This window comes from Hyperolius riggenbachi, chromosome 4 (genome assembly GCF_040937935.1).
Source record: "Hyperolius riggenbachi isolate aHypRig1 chromosome 4, aHypRig1.pri, whole genome shotgun sequence".
Classification (NCBI taxonomy): Eukaryota; Metazoa; Chordata; class Amphibia; order Anura; family Hyperoliidae; genus Hyperolius; species Hyperolius riggenbachi.
Genome location: NC_090649.1, coordinates 279,967,374 through 279,984,300, shown reverse-complemented (window position 1 = coordinate 279,984,300; position 16,927 = coordinate 279,967,374). Strand labels below are relative to the sequence as shown.

At 41.2% G+C, this 16,927-nt stretch overlaps 1 protein-coding gene across 3 annotated transcripts in view; it reads left to right on the top strand.

Annotated features, from left to right (window-relative positions):
• HS3ST5 (heparan sulfate-glucosamine 3-sulfotransferase 5) overlaps positions 1-15,651 on the top strand; it is a 382,330-nt gene extending 366,679 nt beyond the window's left edge. For all 3 annotated transcript variants that reach the window (XM_068279461.1, XM_068279462.1, XM_068279460.1), the window contains 2 exons: positions 8,160-8,298; positions 13,838-15,651. In XM_068279461.1, coding sequence (XP_068135562.1) covers positions 8,192-8,298; positions 13,838-14,768 — 1,038 coding nt within the window. In that variant the 5' untranslated portion in view covers positions 8,160-8,191 and the 3' untranslated portion in view covers positions 14,769-15,651. The remainder of the gene's footprint in view (positions 1-8,159; positions 8,299-13,837) is intronic.
• Positions 15,652-16,927: the final 1,276 nt, after the last annotated feature.

Sequence of the window (16,927 nt, the reverse complement as noted above, 5' to 3'; positions counted from 1 at the left end):
TGGTTAGGTAGTCAGGTGGGTAGGTAGGTAGGAAGCCTGGTGGGTGGGTAGGTAGCCATGTGGGTAGGTAGCCGGGTGCGGGTGGGTAGGTGGTTAGATAGCTGGGTGGGTAGGTAGGTAGGCAAGTAGCCGGGTGGGGGGCCCGACTCCTATCCTCCCCCCCTTCCTGACCTCGGAGGGCCCCCCTCCCGGTATGCGCGGCGGGAGGGCAGCAAATACAGGAAGTCTTCGGGGCTCCAGGCAGGCGCTAGAGGCTCAGCCGCTTGGTCTCCAATATGTCTCCAACTCTGTATACTGCTCGCTACTTCCTGGTTTAGTAGCGAGCCGTATATAGAGTTGGAGACATTGGAGACCAAGCGGCCGCTGAGCCTCTAGCGCCTGCCTGGAACCCCGGAGACATCCTATATTTGCCGCTCTCCCGACGCGCATACCGGGAGGGGGGCCCCCGAGGTGAAGGAGGGAGGGAGGGAGGATAGGAGTCGGGGCCCCCCAGGGGGAAAAAAAAAATATATATATATATAAAAAAAAAATACTTAATGGGCCCCTGAAGCAACGGAACTTCAGGGGCCCTCGTGCGGTGGCACGTATGTCCGCCACTGACTCAGAGCAAATCTTCTAAAAGATACACAACAGCATAATAACCTTCAAAGAAAATCATTTATTTGTTATAGCTGATACAAATCCTGCAAAAACTCTGCAGAGTGTATACTTCCTGCTTCCATGGAAGCAGACATATTGTTAACATCCTTTATTTACAAATTAGCTGCTCTGCCATGGCAGTCAGCTGACACAGCTAAGAGATAAAATTTCAACTTGTGATTAGTCACAGATGAGGGTAAATTAGACAGGCTAAACTGCGCGATAGTGAAATGGTTAACGGCTCTGCCTCTGACACAAGCAACCTGGGTTTGAATCTCGGTTCTGCCTGTTCAGTAAGCCAGCACCTATTCAGTAGGAGACCTTGGGCAAGACTCCCTAACGCTGCTACTGACTATAGAGCGCGTCCTAGTGGCTGCAGCTCTGGTGCTTTGAGTCCACCAGGAGAAAGGCGCGATATAAATTTTCTGTGTCTTGTCTTGTCTCTAAATATATACAGTGCACATTTCTCTATGCTTTCCTTCTGTCCTGTGCAAGAATTCAGGTCCACTTTAACTCATTTGTTTGTCATTATCTTCTTTCATAGAGCTAAGCGTATGCAGTTTTCTTCTATGTTTTCTTTCAGCACTCTACACATTAAAAAAAGTACCAAAAAGTAGGTGGAAACAGTACTGTCAAGTATTATTATGGGTATTGTTTTGCTTGCTTGGTGGCTTAAAAGGAATTGTATTGATAAGGTGTGAAAATGATCATGTTGAAGAAAAAGTGAATTGAGTAAGAGCCCATGGCCCATATGCAATTTACTTCTTCTCCTGAGTTTTCTCCTAGCAGATAATTTTTTATCTTTAATAACTTTTCAGCCCTTTGAAATTAAAGTATCATCAAAATCATTTTGAGTATATGCTTGCCTGCTGTTGTATATAAGGCATCTTAATGTGAAATTGTAAAAATATCACCTATGAGAAAACTCAAGAGAAAAAGTTAAATGCATATTTGACCAATATGCAATTACGGTAACCTTTTCTCCTGAGTTTTCTCACCTTCTCTTTATAATACCTTTTAAGCCATTTGCAATTGAAAAAGTAGCAAACAAGTACTATCAAATTATATTGAGTACTTTCTTGCTTGCTGTAGGTTTAAAAGGCATTTTATTAGCAATTTTATTAGCAAGATGTGAAAATATCACCTAAGAAAAAAGTCAGGAAAAAAGTGAATTGCATATGGACTTATGTAATGTATTCATAGGGCTCAATTCACAAAAGTGTGATAACTGCTCTCACATCAGTTATCACACGATCTTCCGGGGCGCTGAGGTTTCCATGCGTACACCATTACTCCACATGATAAAGCAAGGTTTGTGCGCGATCAGCCGCGGCGATCGTGTGCAAACCTTCCTTTATCACATGGAGTAGTGGTGTACGCGTGCAAACCTCGGCGCGCCGGCACATCGCGTGATAACTGATGTGAGAGCAGTTATCACACTTTTGTGAATTCAGCCCATAGTGTGAGGATATTGTTTTTCCGCTAAGTATCTATGATTTTCCCTATGTGGGAATATGTAAGTATGTAACAATTTACTGTTTTCAAAAACTCAGTAAATATATTTTGAAATAAAAAATTGGCTGAAAGACAATGAAGTGAACAACTCAGTATATTAGACACGTGGCAACACATTTTGCCGGTAACTTCCTGCTTCATCAGGTCATAAGTGTCAAAGGAAAGTAGAAGATTAGCTTGGAGCACCTAACTAAAAATGCTCCCCTTGGCTACTGTCTTTTTTTTTTTGTCTTCTCTACCAACCTGCTCTATTCCCTTCTCCACCACTTCTTCAGGCTGATATTTATTGCCTTGAAAAAACATCCATGCTGTGCTTATCTTGGTACATTCATTTGAAGTGATTGTTCGTGTTATCTCTTAATTACAAGGTTTCTGAATTAATTAATGATTTTACTGTCAGTTTTATATCATTATTGAATTGTGAAAATCAGCATTGTGGTTAACGATGTCAACATTTTGTGGAATCCCTTAGCTAGAAAGGAAATGTGCTTTAGAACAGATTCCACAGTATATTACAGTAAAATGGTCAGCTGGTGACACCTGCTGGTACTTTTAGATACTGCTCACTACAAAAAAAGAATGTTGAGTTCTGTATGTGATACTCTTTTTACCAAAACTACCAGCGGTTTCTTAAAAGATTACTTTTTGTACAATTTCTCTTCATCAGATCCTAATCTTCTATGCAGGGATGTGTGTAGAAAAAAATTCAAAGATAAGAACTGGCTTCATGAAGAAATAATGGCGGAGGAGTACATATACATTATGAAAAGCTTTCTATTTAATTTATTTAATTTATTTAATTTATTTAAATTAATTATGAATTAATGAATTGATCAATTGAAATAACCCAACATACTCGATCAAATTTGATCAAATATCTTCCAATAAGAATCAATTCTACATAAAAAATGTCAACTTAATTTTTGATCCATTCGATTCATTTATTGGTTATAATAATCGATCAAAGTAAAAAATCGACCAGTGTATGGCCACCTTTAGACAATGGTAGAGACAATTGACTGTGGGTGGCTAACCTAGAGATTGGACTGTGAGCTCTTTGGATGGACAGTTAATGACAGGACTGCATACTCTGTAAAACTGCAGAATATGTCAGTGCTATATAAATTAATAATAATGATGTTATCACAGAAGGTATACACCTGAACTTTATTTGATATAGAGGTGACTTTGTATAAAATGTCTATATGCTGTGTTACATATGTGTTTGGGATAGCATATACAGTAAAACCTTGGATTGAGAGTAAATTGGTTTATGAGCACTTTGTAATACAAGCAACATTTTTAGTGAAATGTTGACTTGATATACAAGCAATGTCTTGATATACAGGCAAAAAAGTATACATGCATCACATTATCACAAATGAGCTGATAGTTCCCCTCCCTTTGGCTCTGCAGGATTGTACTTAATTGTACTTAATTTGATTGTAGAGACTGTGCAAAGTCCCATTTCCATGATATTCTCAAAAGTAACTGTCATTGGAGAAGTTCCTTGTTAAAAACCACACACACACAGAAAATAAAGGTTGGGGCGAGCCAACAGATGGCAATGATTCTGCTAGTTATAGTGAAAGGCCTGTTTACATTATTATTCTATACTGTTTTCTATAACTGTTTTTGGATTGTGGAACAAATCAACTGGGTCTCCATTAATTCTTATGGGGAAATTCACTTTGATATAAGAGTGCTTTGGATTACAAGCATGTTTCTGGAATGAATTATGCTTGCAAACCAAGGTTTCACTGTAGTCTATGTTATACTTTATTTCTTAAAGTGAACCTCCGGACTAAAAATCGATCAGCACTGAAAAGGCCTGGTGTTTCTTTAACAGTTTCACAGCATCAGAACTTTGCTTCTCTTATACAAGCCTCATTTTTAGCTGCACAGAAGAAAACTGCCCGGGCTTTTTTCCCCTAATGCTGTGCAAAGCATGATGGGATTTCTAAAGTTGTTGTTCTCATTCTGCTGTTTTGGTGCATTTTTTTTTTTTTACATTTTGAATTTGACCTTTGAAGCCTAGCGTGTGCAGCTGGGAGGGGTAATCAGTAAACAAGACAGTTGGAACTGTGTCTCCTGCTCCTTGTCACCTCCTTTCAACCAAAAAGATGGCTGCCCCCATGACAAAGATGGCAGCCCCCATGAATCACAAACATTTGCCTGTTCTTTTAAAACAGGGTGGGTAAGAGATTATATTACCTATCTATTCTAATTAACATAACTAATGTAACTTGATGACAGTATGTTTGTTTAGGCTGAAGTTCCCCTTTAAAGAAAATTAATTGGTAACACAGAAACCAAGCAGCTCGGGGTGACTCAAAACCACAAGGAAAGTATAGGGGACTAAAAGAGACCAAAAGGCACTCCTATTAAAAAGTACTGCTTAGGTTGGTCAGCCTAAGTGTTTTTAGAGACTTCCAAAATGTTTGTCTATTTAAATTTCTTGCCAGTTAAAACAGCAGGCAGAACTTAAAAATAAACATTTATTTGTACATTCAATATGTTTGTAATAAAAAAATATGCATTTTAGTGCTAAGCATAATATATTCATAAATTGAATATATAAAACTATACATTCCCTTTAAAACATTTGGAGGTTATATTACACCAAAACTACACGCAATAAAAACTAGGCTATTGAACTGGAAAAAGATAAACTGGGATAACAAAATGAGATTTTAACTTAATTACGGCTGTTTGTGAATTTAAGTTAATGTTTATCTCAGCTCATTTACTGTTGGAGGAACAATTCTATTAATTGTAGTTGCAGGTAATAAACAGGTCAGTTAAGTATGGTGATTATCCACAACGGCAAGCAATATCCAAGAACTTGCAGATATAACCAATGAAAGCGCACCTCAAGAAAAAAAAAACAAAAGAAAAAGAAAACCTGGGGCTTGGTGCACAAAAGGCTGGTGAATTTGCCTGTGCATATAAAATGCATGGCAATTTTACCAATACTAGCGCTAGGGGACCACTGTCCCAACTCTATTAATGCCAGGCACATTAACTCAATAAAGCATGCGTTGCTATGATACCGTGCAGCATTATTGAAAGGGTAACGGGTGGTTCTTCCCCAGCTTAGTACCGGTGAAATTACTGTGTGCTGCCTGTGCATGGCACATTTACTCGCCTTTTGTGCATCTGCGCCCTAGACACTTAAAGTGTACCAGAGATGAAAACCTAAGCAGCTTTTATACTTACCTGGGGCTTCCTCCAGCCCCACGCCAGCCGTGGTCCCCACTGCTGTTCTCTGGGAGCCCCCATTCCTCCTCTGTGTCTGCTGGTATATAGCTCAGTTACGGCCAGTCGTTGTTCACTGCGCACGTGTAGCCCGGCCGCGCGCACACCCCTGTCGCCCGGGCCATTCTGTGCCTGCGCCAATGGGAGCAAGTCACGGTCAGGCATGCAGGGTGAAACACGACTGCCCGCGACTGAGCTATATACTGGGGGGAGAGCAGAGAAATGGAGGGGACCAGGAGAACAGCGGTGGAGTCCATGACCGGCATGGGGCCGTGGGCATCCATATAATGGGATGACTCCGGATAGTTGAGAGGCTTCCTTGACCTCCTTACACCCCTCCCTTGCACCACTGGCTCTCTAAAACATACAGTATACAACAGAATTGTTGAATATTTTGGTCATGGCTGCATGCTCATCAATGTGCGAGTTCAGCATACTTTGCAGGCACCAGTAAGGTTCGCTCCGGTGCAGTAGCATGAAGCTGCTCGTGCACGACTTTTTCCTCCATGCATGTGGCACTTTGTGCTACCGTGACAAGACAAGACAAAGCGCCAGAGCTGCAGCCACTAGGACACGCTCTATAGGCAGTAGCAGTGTTAGGGACTTGCCTAAGGTCTCCTACTGAATAGGTGCTTGCTTACTGCACAGGCAGAGCTGAGATTCAAACCCTGGTCTCCTGTGTCAGAGGCAGAGCCCTTAACTAGTACACTCTGTGCAGGTGCAAACCCTGCTGGCACCCATGCACTATGGCCGTGCTCATATACGGACAGAAGCATGGGCGACAAAGGTGAAGAGGGTTTCGGCCAGCAGCTTAGTGGTCAAGGAGGAATGGGGAAGCCTGTAGACTATCCAAAGACTTTCCAATACTTAGGTAAGTATTAGTTTTTACTTTGTTTCTGTTTCAGGCTTACTTTCACAACTACAAAATGATTTTGCCATTGGCAGGCGATATCAATGACAAATAAATAATACCAGCAAAAGGCAGGTGTTACCAAGAACAGACAAAAATCAACATGCAGATATTAATGACCTGCAGATATTACACTGAAGAAACAACTGTATTGATAGATACAATCTATATTTCTGTTACTAAGTAAGACTTTTCTGGAGTTCTTTATTTTTATTTTGGCTTTAAGAGTCAAAACTCTAGGTACGGACATTGCTGTGTTTCACTTGCATGACTGCTGTTGCTAATATTGATCAAGCTCCCAGAGAGAGTAATAATGACCTACTTTTTACCACTACCGGTATTCTAATACTGGAAGTTCTTGTACAGCCACACAGAAGTTGACCTCTAATGAGTTGTTAGGGAGAGTTGCCGTATTCCCTGACTGAATAGAGACTGTGATTTCTAGCCCTGGATTATTATCCTTTACAGTGAAGAAAAATACAGAAAAGGGAATACTTGCAAGTATTTAATCAGACTGGTATTACATACACATTTATCTCATCATAGCACATGTAACTTCAGGCATGCTTTATATTCAGATAGGCTAAAGCTGCCTTCCTCTGATGCTCCTTTTGATACTTTAGTGCCAATGTTCTTCTACTATATATTGTGCATTATATTCATTTTTTTGTACTGTATATAAAATGTAAACATGTACAGTATTACCCAGCAACTTTAGCCTCTTCCATACTTTGCGTCTCTGGCCCCTTAAGGACCAGAGCTTTTTTTTTCAAGAATACGAGCAGTGATGACTGTGATTGGCTCACAGCGATCATGGGGTCAGGAGCCAATGAAAATTGACCAAGATATGGAACTATGTTGTCAGTGTGACAGCAGAGCAAGCATTTTACAGCATTGCAGCATTGGTGCGAACGACGTGAGCGCCGTGTATGCGGCAAATGTGGAAGTTGAAATTTAGGCCCTGGCAGGGATAAACGGACATAAATAGTGTGGTCCAGAAGCGGTTAACATACATAAGATCAACACAGGAGAATTCATTTTACTTTTCCTTTAGACTGTAAGCTCACAAGGGCAGGGCTCTCTCACCCTTTTGTGTCTTGGAATTTGTTATACATTTCATAGCTTTCACTCTGTTATACATTTTATTCATTATGCTTCATTCGTCATTGCAATTACCAATCCTGTATTTTATACCAGTGTATTTGATGTATATCATTGTCTGTATTAATATGTACCCCATGTTAGTTTTCTCACTTTGTACAGCGCCATGGATTATGTTGGCTCTTTATAAATCAATAATAATAATAATAATAATAATTTCAGTAATATTTACCAAATTCCATGGCAAATCCCTGGGCCATGGTAATAGGTGGCTAATTCATATCGTATACTTTTCTGTGAGGATCTTGCCATTACACTGCCCTGAAACCACAATGACATTTTATGATATAAAATAACACTTTACAAATATGTTATGTGACCTAATCGAGCTGTACAGTCCCTTAGATTTGCTACATAAGCACTAGTGCAGGCAGTATTTCATCCCCTGACATGGAATACATCTGCATGGAAAAGCCTGCAGGAAGAAGGTTTACTGTGGCTTATATTGGTGTAAATATTATTTACAATCTTGTAGAATTTATACCTAGAATGACATGACTTAATTACGGAATGTGTAAATTTCCCTTTCCAAGAAGTGTCATGATTACTCTTGCATTTTTTTCAAGTGCGACTTAATGACTGGGAGCTGAGGAGTGATTGACTGCGTGTTAATAAACATTAGCTTGTATACCGCCACTTGCTGATGAGTGGTCTGTGTGCCGCTTGCTCTCCACAGACTGAAGAAGTCCTGAAGATTGATGGAGGGCCATGCTATTCAAACAGCAGGCGTTGCTGAGACAGAAGCTCTTTGTGCTAGGCAGCCTTGCTGTTGGAAGTCTCCTTTATCTAGTTGCCAGAGTTGGGAGCTTGGATAGGTGAGTCCAATTTTATTACATTCCTGTTTACAATTAAGAGCTATATTGTATGTTTTTTTGTGCTTTTGTCTGAAATGGATACCTGCAATTACTACTCTACAAGCACACCAATTTACAGTGTTATTGTACTGGAAATCTTGAAAACATTTAAATTAGAAATTGTATAACTCTCACACAATATACAGGGGCTTAACAATAAGAGGGCCTGGTCCGATGGCACAGAGGTGGAGAGCAGAGCAGCAGCATCATACATTACCTTTATGCAGCGAGGCAACATATCTGCCTCACTCCTCTCTTCACTGTAGCTGCAACACAGCCAATCCCCCTGCAGCTCCCATCAGAGCACGTCATGTGACATGCATCGAGAGCTGCGGGAGATTATGTATGACCGTGCCGCTGTTTGCCTCTACTCTAAACCTCTATGCTACCAAACGCCCCCCTCCTTTTACGCCAGCGAGGGGGGTCATAGTAAGACACATGCACTGCGAACTTTGTTGGGGATGGAATGGATGTTAAAGAGGAACTTCAGCCTAAACAAACATACTGTCATTAAGTTACATTAGTTATGTTAATTAAAATAGATAGGTAATATAATCTCTTACCCACCCTGTTTTAAAAGAACAGGCAAATGTTTGATTTCATGAGGGAAGCCATCTTTTTGGTTGAAAGGAGGTGATAGGGAGCATGATACACAGTTCCAACTGTCCTGTGTCCTGATCACCCCTCCCAGTTGTTAGGCAACGTGAATAACAACATAGGAAATCCCATCATGCTTTGCACAGCATCAGGGGAAAAAAAAGCCCGGGCAGTTTTCTTTGATGGGGCGGAGCTTAGCTTTTGTAAAGCTAAAAATAAGGCTTATGTAAGAAAAACAAAGTTCTGATGCTGTGAAACTGTTAAAGAAACACCAAGCCTTTTCAGTGCTGCTGAGTAGATTTTTAGTCTGCAGGTTCACTTTAAGCAGGGGGGCCAGCTGGCAGAGTTTTCCTGGGTGCCTGCCAGGATCATAGGACACCCCTGACTTTGAGGAACTATAATTTTATGATTAAAGATGAACGTTAAAGAGGACCTGTAGTAAAAAATAACAAACTTAATGAAGTTGCTTATTTATTTATTTTACAATAATCATTTATAAATAATTTAGTCAATAATATTTGCCCATTGTAAAATCGTTCCTCATTCTGAATTACATTCTGAAATTTATCACAGGTGACCTCTGAAGAATGTCTGCTTACTGGGAGTTTTGTACACAGAGGGAGATACTGCTTGCTTGGCAGTTGGAAACAGCTTTTATTTCCCAGAATTCAATGAGGTTCACAGACTGGAAACTGTCAGGGCCATGGCCCTGACATCACACTGTGGGTGGGGTTTCACTTCTAAATCAGCCATACAGATGTCCCTGATTTTGTATCCGAGAAAAGGCAAAGATTTCTCGTATGAAAGTAGGTACTGATTGGGATGAAGTTCAATCCTGGTTTAAAGTTCCTTTTTAAGTTTAACCACATGTTTTTACAAATTAAATAAAATATAATCAGAGAATGAGAATTAGATGTAGAAGAACCTGCAACTTTCTACAGGACTTAGGGTACCTTCACACTAACATGTTGCTTTGTTAGGGACACTGTTCTGTGCACTATAACACAGTACGCTTCAAAGTCTATGAACAGTTCACACCTTATCAGTTGCGCTGCTATGCAATGATTCTGTTGTTACAGTGCAGAAGATATGGTGCATTGCTAAAAGCACCTACATTGACACATAAAATGCTACACAATAAAGGTGTACATTGATCAGCCTCTTCTTTGCGCTTTACAACACATTCCACCACAAACGTTGTTTTAATCGTGTTATGCTGGGAATACACGGCTCGATTCTGAGCCATTTAGATGGCTGGATAGATAATTTCTGAAACATCTGATCTCTCGCCTCATCGTTTCGCCGCTCGATTCTGCATTGAGGACAATGCAAAAAGATAAGAAAAACGAGCAGATGATAAGACAATCGCCTGCGGAATCGAGCGGGGAATCAATCGAGCGGCAAAATCGAGCCATGTATGCCCAGCATTATATGTATGTTATAAGGCAATAAAATGCATTGACCCAGATTTGGAGGCTAAAGATTCATTGACTGCCAGTTTGAATAATTAATCAAGTTATCAGTTCATTAATTATTAGCTTGTGTATCTGATTAGAAAGTTCTGGATAAGCCCCTGATAATTCCAGTTCCTGTAGAGAAGAAAAAAACAAACAAAAAGGATTTGAACCTAATTTGCCATTTCTAACACTGTGGACTTGATTTACTAATGCCGGACACACACGTTGGCAGATAGATCTTTCAGATTTGTGACAAAATATAAAACCAGTGCAGGTGATCACTGAAGTACACATTTCACCCCTACCCTATAATAACTGTATAGCAAAGGTCCTAGTTTTCCCAGAAGGAGAATGGCTGTTTGAAATCAGTACAGTGAAGCCATTGCACATCTGCTTCAGTAAACAACCTGCTCTATTTGTACAATCAGACCTCATGAAAATCAGTCTGCCAGTGTGTGTCCAACATAAATCATCTCAAGCTAAGAACATATTAGCGTATATACAATGAGTTTGCTGACCTGTCACAGGTAATGATATGTTTAATAAATAAATACTATAAATCAGTCATACATTAGTGATGATCCTAAGTGGTCAATGATAAATACATGTCAGATCTGTAGGATCACTAAAGGCACATACCCACGATGTGACTGTTCACATTATTTTATTTGTGACCAGCATTTCTTGTGTGATGCGTGATTTGTTTCCGTGATGTGAGAATATGCGCACAATTACACAAACAATGTTTTAGGACGCGCAGCAACTACAGTTGTAATGGGGGATCGGATCTTTAAAATCCTCGACGACTCTCGCGTTACGTGCCGCAATGGTCTGAATTGTCATTCACGCCCGTTGTGTGCCATCACCTGTTCCCACTGTACGAAGAAGAATTGGGGAACCCTCATTTGTCAGGTCGCGCTGCCATGGATTCCCCCGATCCATCTTCTGATGAGTATGTAGCTTAAAGTGAACCTGAGATGGGGCAGGAGGGGAAATGTATACATACCTGGGGCTTCCTCCAGCCCCCTCTGGCCTGATCGCTCCCCTGTTGTGGTCCTGTTTCCGGGAGTGTTCTGCCTAGTAGAACTGTGCAGGCACAGGACGCTCCCAGTGACAGGAGAGCAATGGCGGAGAACACATGGCAAAGCCGTGAATGCGCAGTTGGACCCAGACTTGCAGACTTACCGGAGACGATTGCGGACAGAGGAGGAGGTAGCGTAAGACTACAAGGGAGTGATCAGGCTGGAGGGGGCTGGAGGAAGCCCCAGGGATGTATTCATTTTCTCTCCTGCCTCATCTCAGGTTTACTTTAAGACCTCTTTTCCACAGACGACTAAACTGCTCGTCTGTCGAGCAGTTTAGCCACCCAGTTGCTGGCCACAAGTGCAATTCAGCTGCAACTACATGTAGCCGAATGACAGTGTTTAGTAGCACCACGGGGGTCATCTATGACACGCAGCGGTGTTACCCGGTGGTGAAAAAAAGTCTCATGCTGCGTCTCAGCACTGCAATTGCTACATAGGGGGTTACCCATCCACTGCCTGTGCTGAGCGCTAGCAAGTACCTGACCAGGAGACAGGAGCAGTTGACAGGTGGTGAATTCACTGCCTTCAGCTGCTCGTGGAAAACAAGCCTAAGGTTTTCCAGTGATATGCAGACCAGAGAATCCTTAAAGGGAAGGTTCACGCAGCACCTAAAAAAAATAAAAATACAAATCCACTTACCTGGGGCTTCCTCCAGCCCGTGGCAGGCAGGACTTCCCTTCGGCGCCGCTCCGCAGGCTCCCGGTCTTCTCTGGTGGCGCACCCGACCTGACCAGGCAGGCTTCCAGGTCGGGCTCTTCTGCGTTCCAAAATGCGCCTCACGGGGGCGCGCTGGCGTCATCGGACGTCCTCTGGGCTGTACTGCGCAGGCGCAGAACTACTGCGCCTGTGCAGTACAGCCCGGAGGACGTTTTTTTAGGGGCTGCGTGAACCTTCCCTTCAAACAATCATTTTGTCCATGATGCCATGATTGAATACGTGGCTCTTCAATGAATATTAGGCCCAGAACCTGTGGACAGTGAATTTGGAGAGATATACAATCCAGGTGATGAAATTATCCTTAATAAATCAGGTTCTGAGTAGATTATAATCATGTGAAAATGCTGAGAACATTTTACATATCATTACCTGTGGCAGCTCTGCAAACTTTTAATTAATGAGAATTGCATTGCATTACTGGCTTACTTTCAAAATGCTGATGCTGCTCTATAAATCTATTTAACTCCATCAGTAGACAGACAGGCAGATGGATCTTTATTTTCCAAGATTGTTTTTATTAACTCTTATGGCTGTTCAAATTATATAGTTTGGTACATTGCACGTCAGATTAGTTATTATTATTTAGTATTTATTGTATATATAACGCCGACATCTTCCACAGGACAGAACAGAGTATATTGTCTTATCACTTAACTGTCCCTTAGAGGAGCTCACAATCTAATCCCTACCAAAGACATATGTCTATGTATGTAACGTGTAGTGCATGTATTGTAGTATACGGCCAATTTAGGGGGAAGCCAATTAACATATCTGTATGTTTTTGGGATGTGGGAGGAAACTGGAGTGCCCAGAGAAATCCCATACAGATACGGGGAGAACATACAAACTCCATGCAGATAGTGCCCCATCTGGAATTCGAACCGGGAATCCAGCACTGCAAGGCGAGAGTGCTAACCACTAAGCCACCGTGTTTCTCGTAGCTGTTTGTTAGTTAGTTAGTTAGGTAAATCTGCTTATACTCAATGGTACATGAAATGCCTAAAATGGGGCCCTAGTCAATAATAATGAATATTCTACAGTATATATTTAAAAAAATATATTGGCATGTCACCTCCACTCTGTGCATTAACCATTTGCCTGCTGAGCAAATGGTTAATGCACAGAGTGGAGGTGACATGCCAAGGTCTGGATATCATGCGGCAAGGCTTGACAATGGGCTACAGCATTCGGCTAAAGTGAAACTCCTCTGTTGCTGAGAAAAAGGCAATCCCTTCACTTCAGATATACTGTATCACAGGGATAAACCTTATGTCAGCTTGATTACATGTGAACAGTAAAAACCCATCTATTTCACACGGTTTCTGGACTATCCAGAAGCTTCCCTCTACCTAGATAAGTATCTAACTTTTGTACTTGCTGAACCACCTACAGTATGTTCTCTGTACTGAGCTCAGATCAACCTCACAAAATCAACCTCATTGTTTATAAGGTCATAAACAACACCCTCAATATTCCTCTCACTCAACTATTGGTACATGTAGTTTATCTTAGAATATTTAGAGCAATCACACATTAAGAAAAGTAAGAATGATGTCGATGGTTGCCAGGACCACATACTGTACATATGTGCATTATTATAGTTCATATGTACCTCACTTATTTCTTCTTTTCCTTTAATTACAGACTACCGCCCATTTGCCCAATTGAAGGTCGGCTCAGTCCGCAGAATCAGGATGCAATCACCCTTCGTGCTATGCAGTATAAGAGAGGACTCCTACATGAATTTCGAAAAGGCAATGCAACAAAAGAGCAAATTCTTCTCCACAATTTGGTTCAGCAGCTGCCAAAGGCAATTATCATTGGTGTGAGAAAAGGAGGAACAAGAGCCTTACTTGAGATGCTCAATCTCCACCCTGCAGTTGTCAAGGCCTCTCAAGAAATTCATTTTTTTGATAACGATGAGAACTACGCAAAGGGTATTGAATGGTACAGGAAAAAGATGCCCTACTCTCACCCGCATCAAATTACTATAGAGAAAAGCCCTGCGTACTTCATCACAGATGAGGTTCCAGAAAGGATTTATAAAATGAACTCATCCATTAAACTATTAATCATTGTTAGGGAACCAACAACAAGAGCCATTTCTGATTATACACAGGTGTTGGAGGGCAAGGAGAGGAAGAACAAGACTTACTATAAGTTTGAAAAAATGGCCATGGACCCCAGTACCTGTGAGGTGAACACTAAGTATAAAGCAGTGAGGACCAGCATCTACACCAAGCATTTAGAAAGGTGGCTGAAGTATTTTCCCATTGAACAGTTTCACGTTGTTGATGGGGATCGACTCATCACAGAACCACTGCCAGAACTACAATTGGTAGAACAATTTCTTAACCTGCCACCCAGGATAAGTCAATATAACCTGTATTTTAATGCTACCAGGGGGTTCTACTGCTTGCGATTTAACATTGTCTTCAACAAGTGCCTGGCAGGTAGCAAGGGACGCATACATCCTGAGGTTGACCCCTCAGTAATTACCAAATTGCACAAATTCTTTCATCCTTTCAATCAGAAGTTTTACCAGATCACTGGAAGGACATTTAACTGGCCCTAATTAGTATGGTCTACAACACTGTGTGTTGCACAATGCTTTCGGTAAAGTCTATAATAGGACAGTTATGCACTTTTCATGGACACCTTTATTAGATTATATGTTGTTTATTTATTTAATAAGTGGAATTTATGTATGTGACCAAATATCTAAAAGGGATTGGCTTCTGCTGAGAAGTAGTAAAATAAGTACTCTTCCCAGAGGTTTAGCTAAAATCCCCGTAACGATAAATGACAAGATTTAATTATCAATCTAAGGCATAATAGGGGGAGATATGTCAGGTAACGTATATATATTACTATACAAAGCTGTGCAAAAAATGCCTATATTTTCAAATCCAGCACTGTCTCTGTCAGTCATACTCTGCATAATATTTGTTAGCAAACATGGCTTGTATTTGCACCAATGCATTACTATTAGGGAAGTCTGATGACTTTCTCATTTGCTTTGCATAGAAGAGTTGTTGGCTTTGGTTTAATGGCTCAGGTTAGACATTTACCATCATCTGCTACAACTACTGAATGTGTAGCCCAAGTCTATGATACTATAGTGGGTAATTAAATGGTAAAAAGAAGGGACAATGGACTTTCAGATGGCAGTATTTTGCTTTAAAGTGTCAGTAAAGCAGGATGTACCTGTATGGCTGTGTGATGATATGCTGCCCGGCTGCCAAGGACCTCTTTTGTGAAGCTGGCAATGAAACGGACACCTATTGTTGTCCGTTTCCATGGTAACCCGACTGGCAACATGACTATGGCAACATGCAAAGCAGGACACAGCTGTAGCACTTGTGTCTGCTCTTTGATGCCACTGCCACTGCTGCCTAGCACACTTCAGAAGGCGGTAGGGTTACCACGGAAATGGACAACAATAGGTGTCCGTTTCATTGCCAGCTTCACAAAAGGGGTCCATGGCAGCCGGGCAGCATATCATCACACAGCCGTACAGGTACATCCTGCGCTGTACGGAGGAGGCTGCGTCCTGCACTCTACGGCGGCTGTTGTGAGCTCAGTAACTGCACATTAGTGCAGTTACAACATGGAACAGAATAATGCTGGGTACACACTATGAGATTTTATGGTCGATTTACTGGCAGATCGATTATTTCCAACATGTTTGATTTGCTTTTCGATCGATTTCCGAGCATTTTCCAATCGATTTCTGTTAACCTTAATAGGAAATCGATCGGAAAATAATCAGAAATCGATCGAAAAGCAAATCGAACATGTTGGAAATAATCGATCTGACAGTAAATCGACCATAAAATCTCATAGTGTGTAGAGCTGGCCAGAGGGGTTGAAAATAACGGCAGCTCAAGGATCAGTAACAGATGCCTCCCTACTACAGAATGGTTTATGCTGAACTGGCATCGGAAAGGTATAACTACTGACGTGACTGCCTGGCTCTAAATGTTTATTGCAAGTGTAAAATTACCTTTTGATACGACTATATACTGAGCAATAGCATAACTCCAATAAGACATATGTATGTTTAAGGGGACTAAAAAAGATGAGATTAGCAATAGTGCCCCTTTAATGACAGTCAACCAAGAGTACACTCATCCTCTCAAACCAACCTGTATGGTAGAAAATTGTGATATCTATATAGGCTGCTGAGAACAGAATCCTGGATTCATTGCAAAAATGATCTCCTGCAGGTGTGTACGTACGTGGTCCTGCAATTGCACTATCGCCATTTCCCTCACATTCCAGCAATTCCCTGCATGATCTACTAATCTGTTACAAGCAACCTGAGAGTTGCAAACTTTTGTTTCAGTGCTCTCAAACTTAAGAGAATCTTAGTAAATTACGATTTAGCTTGGAAAACCCTAGTAAATCAGAGCCTTAGTTCTAAAATGTGCCAGTAACATCTACATCAAGAGGTCCATACTTCACTTCTTTGGCACCACGGAGACTGTACATTCTTTGGTGTATGAGATGCCCCTGAATTTCCATCATGGTGCACATGGAATTAGTTGTGTAGCACATGGAATACAATATGAACATCCTGATGGATTGTGTGCTTGTGCACAAATAAAGGTGTGAAAGGATTTATTGTACCTCTTTTTACAAACGTGAGATTGATTGAGTAATTATAGGAGAGTGACACTCCCATTCAGCATATACTGTTTGAAAATCTTTGCAGTAGCTGGTGTCATATAT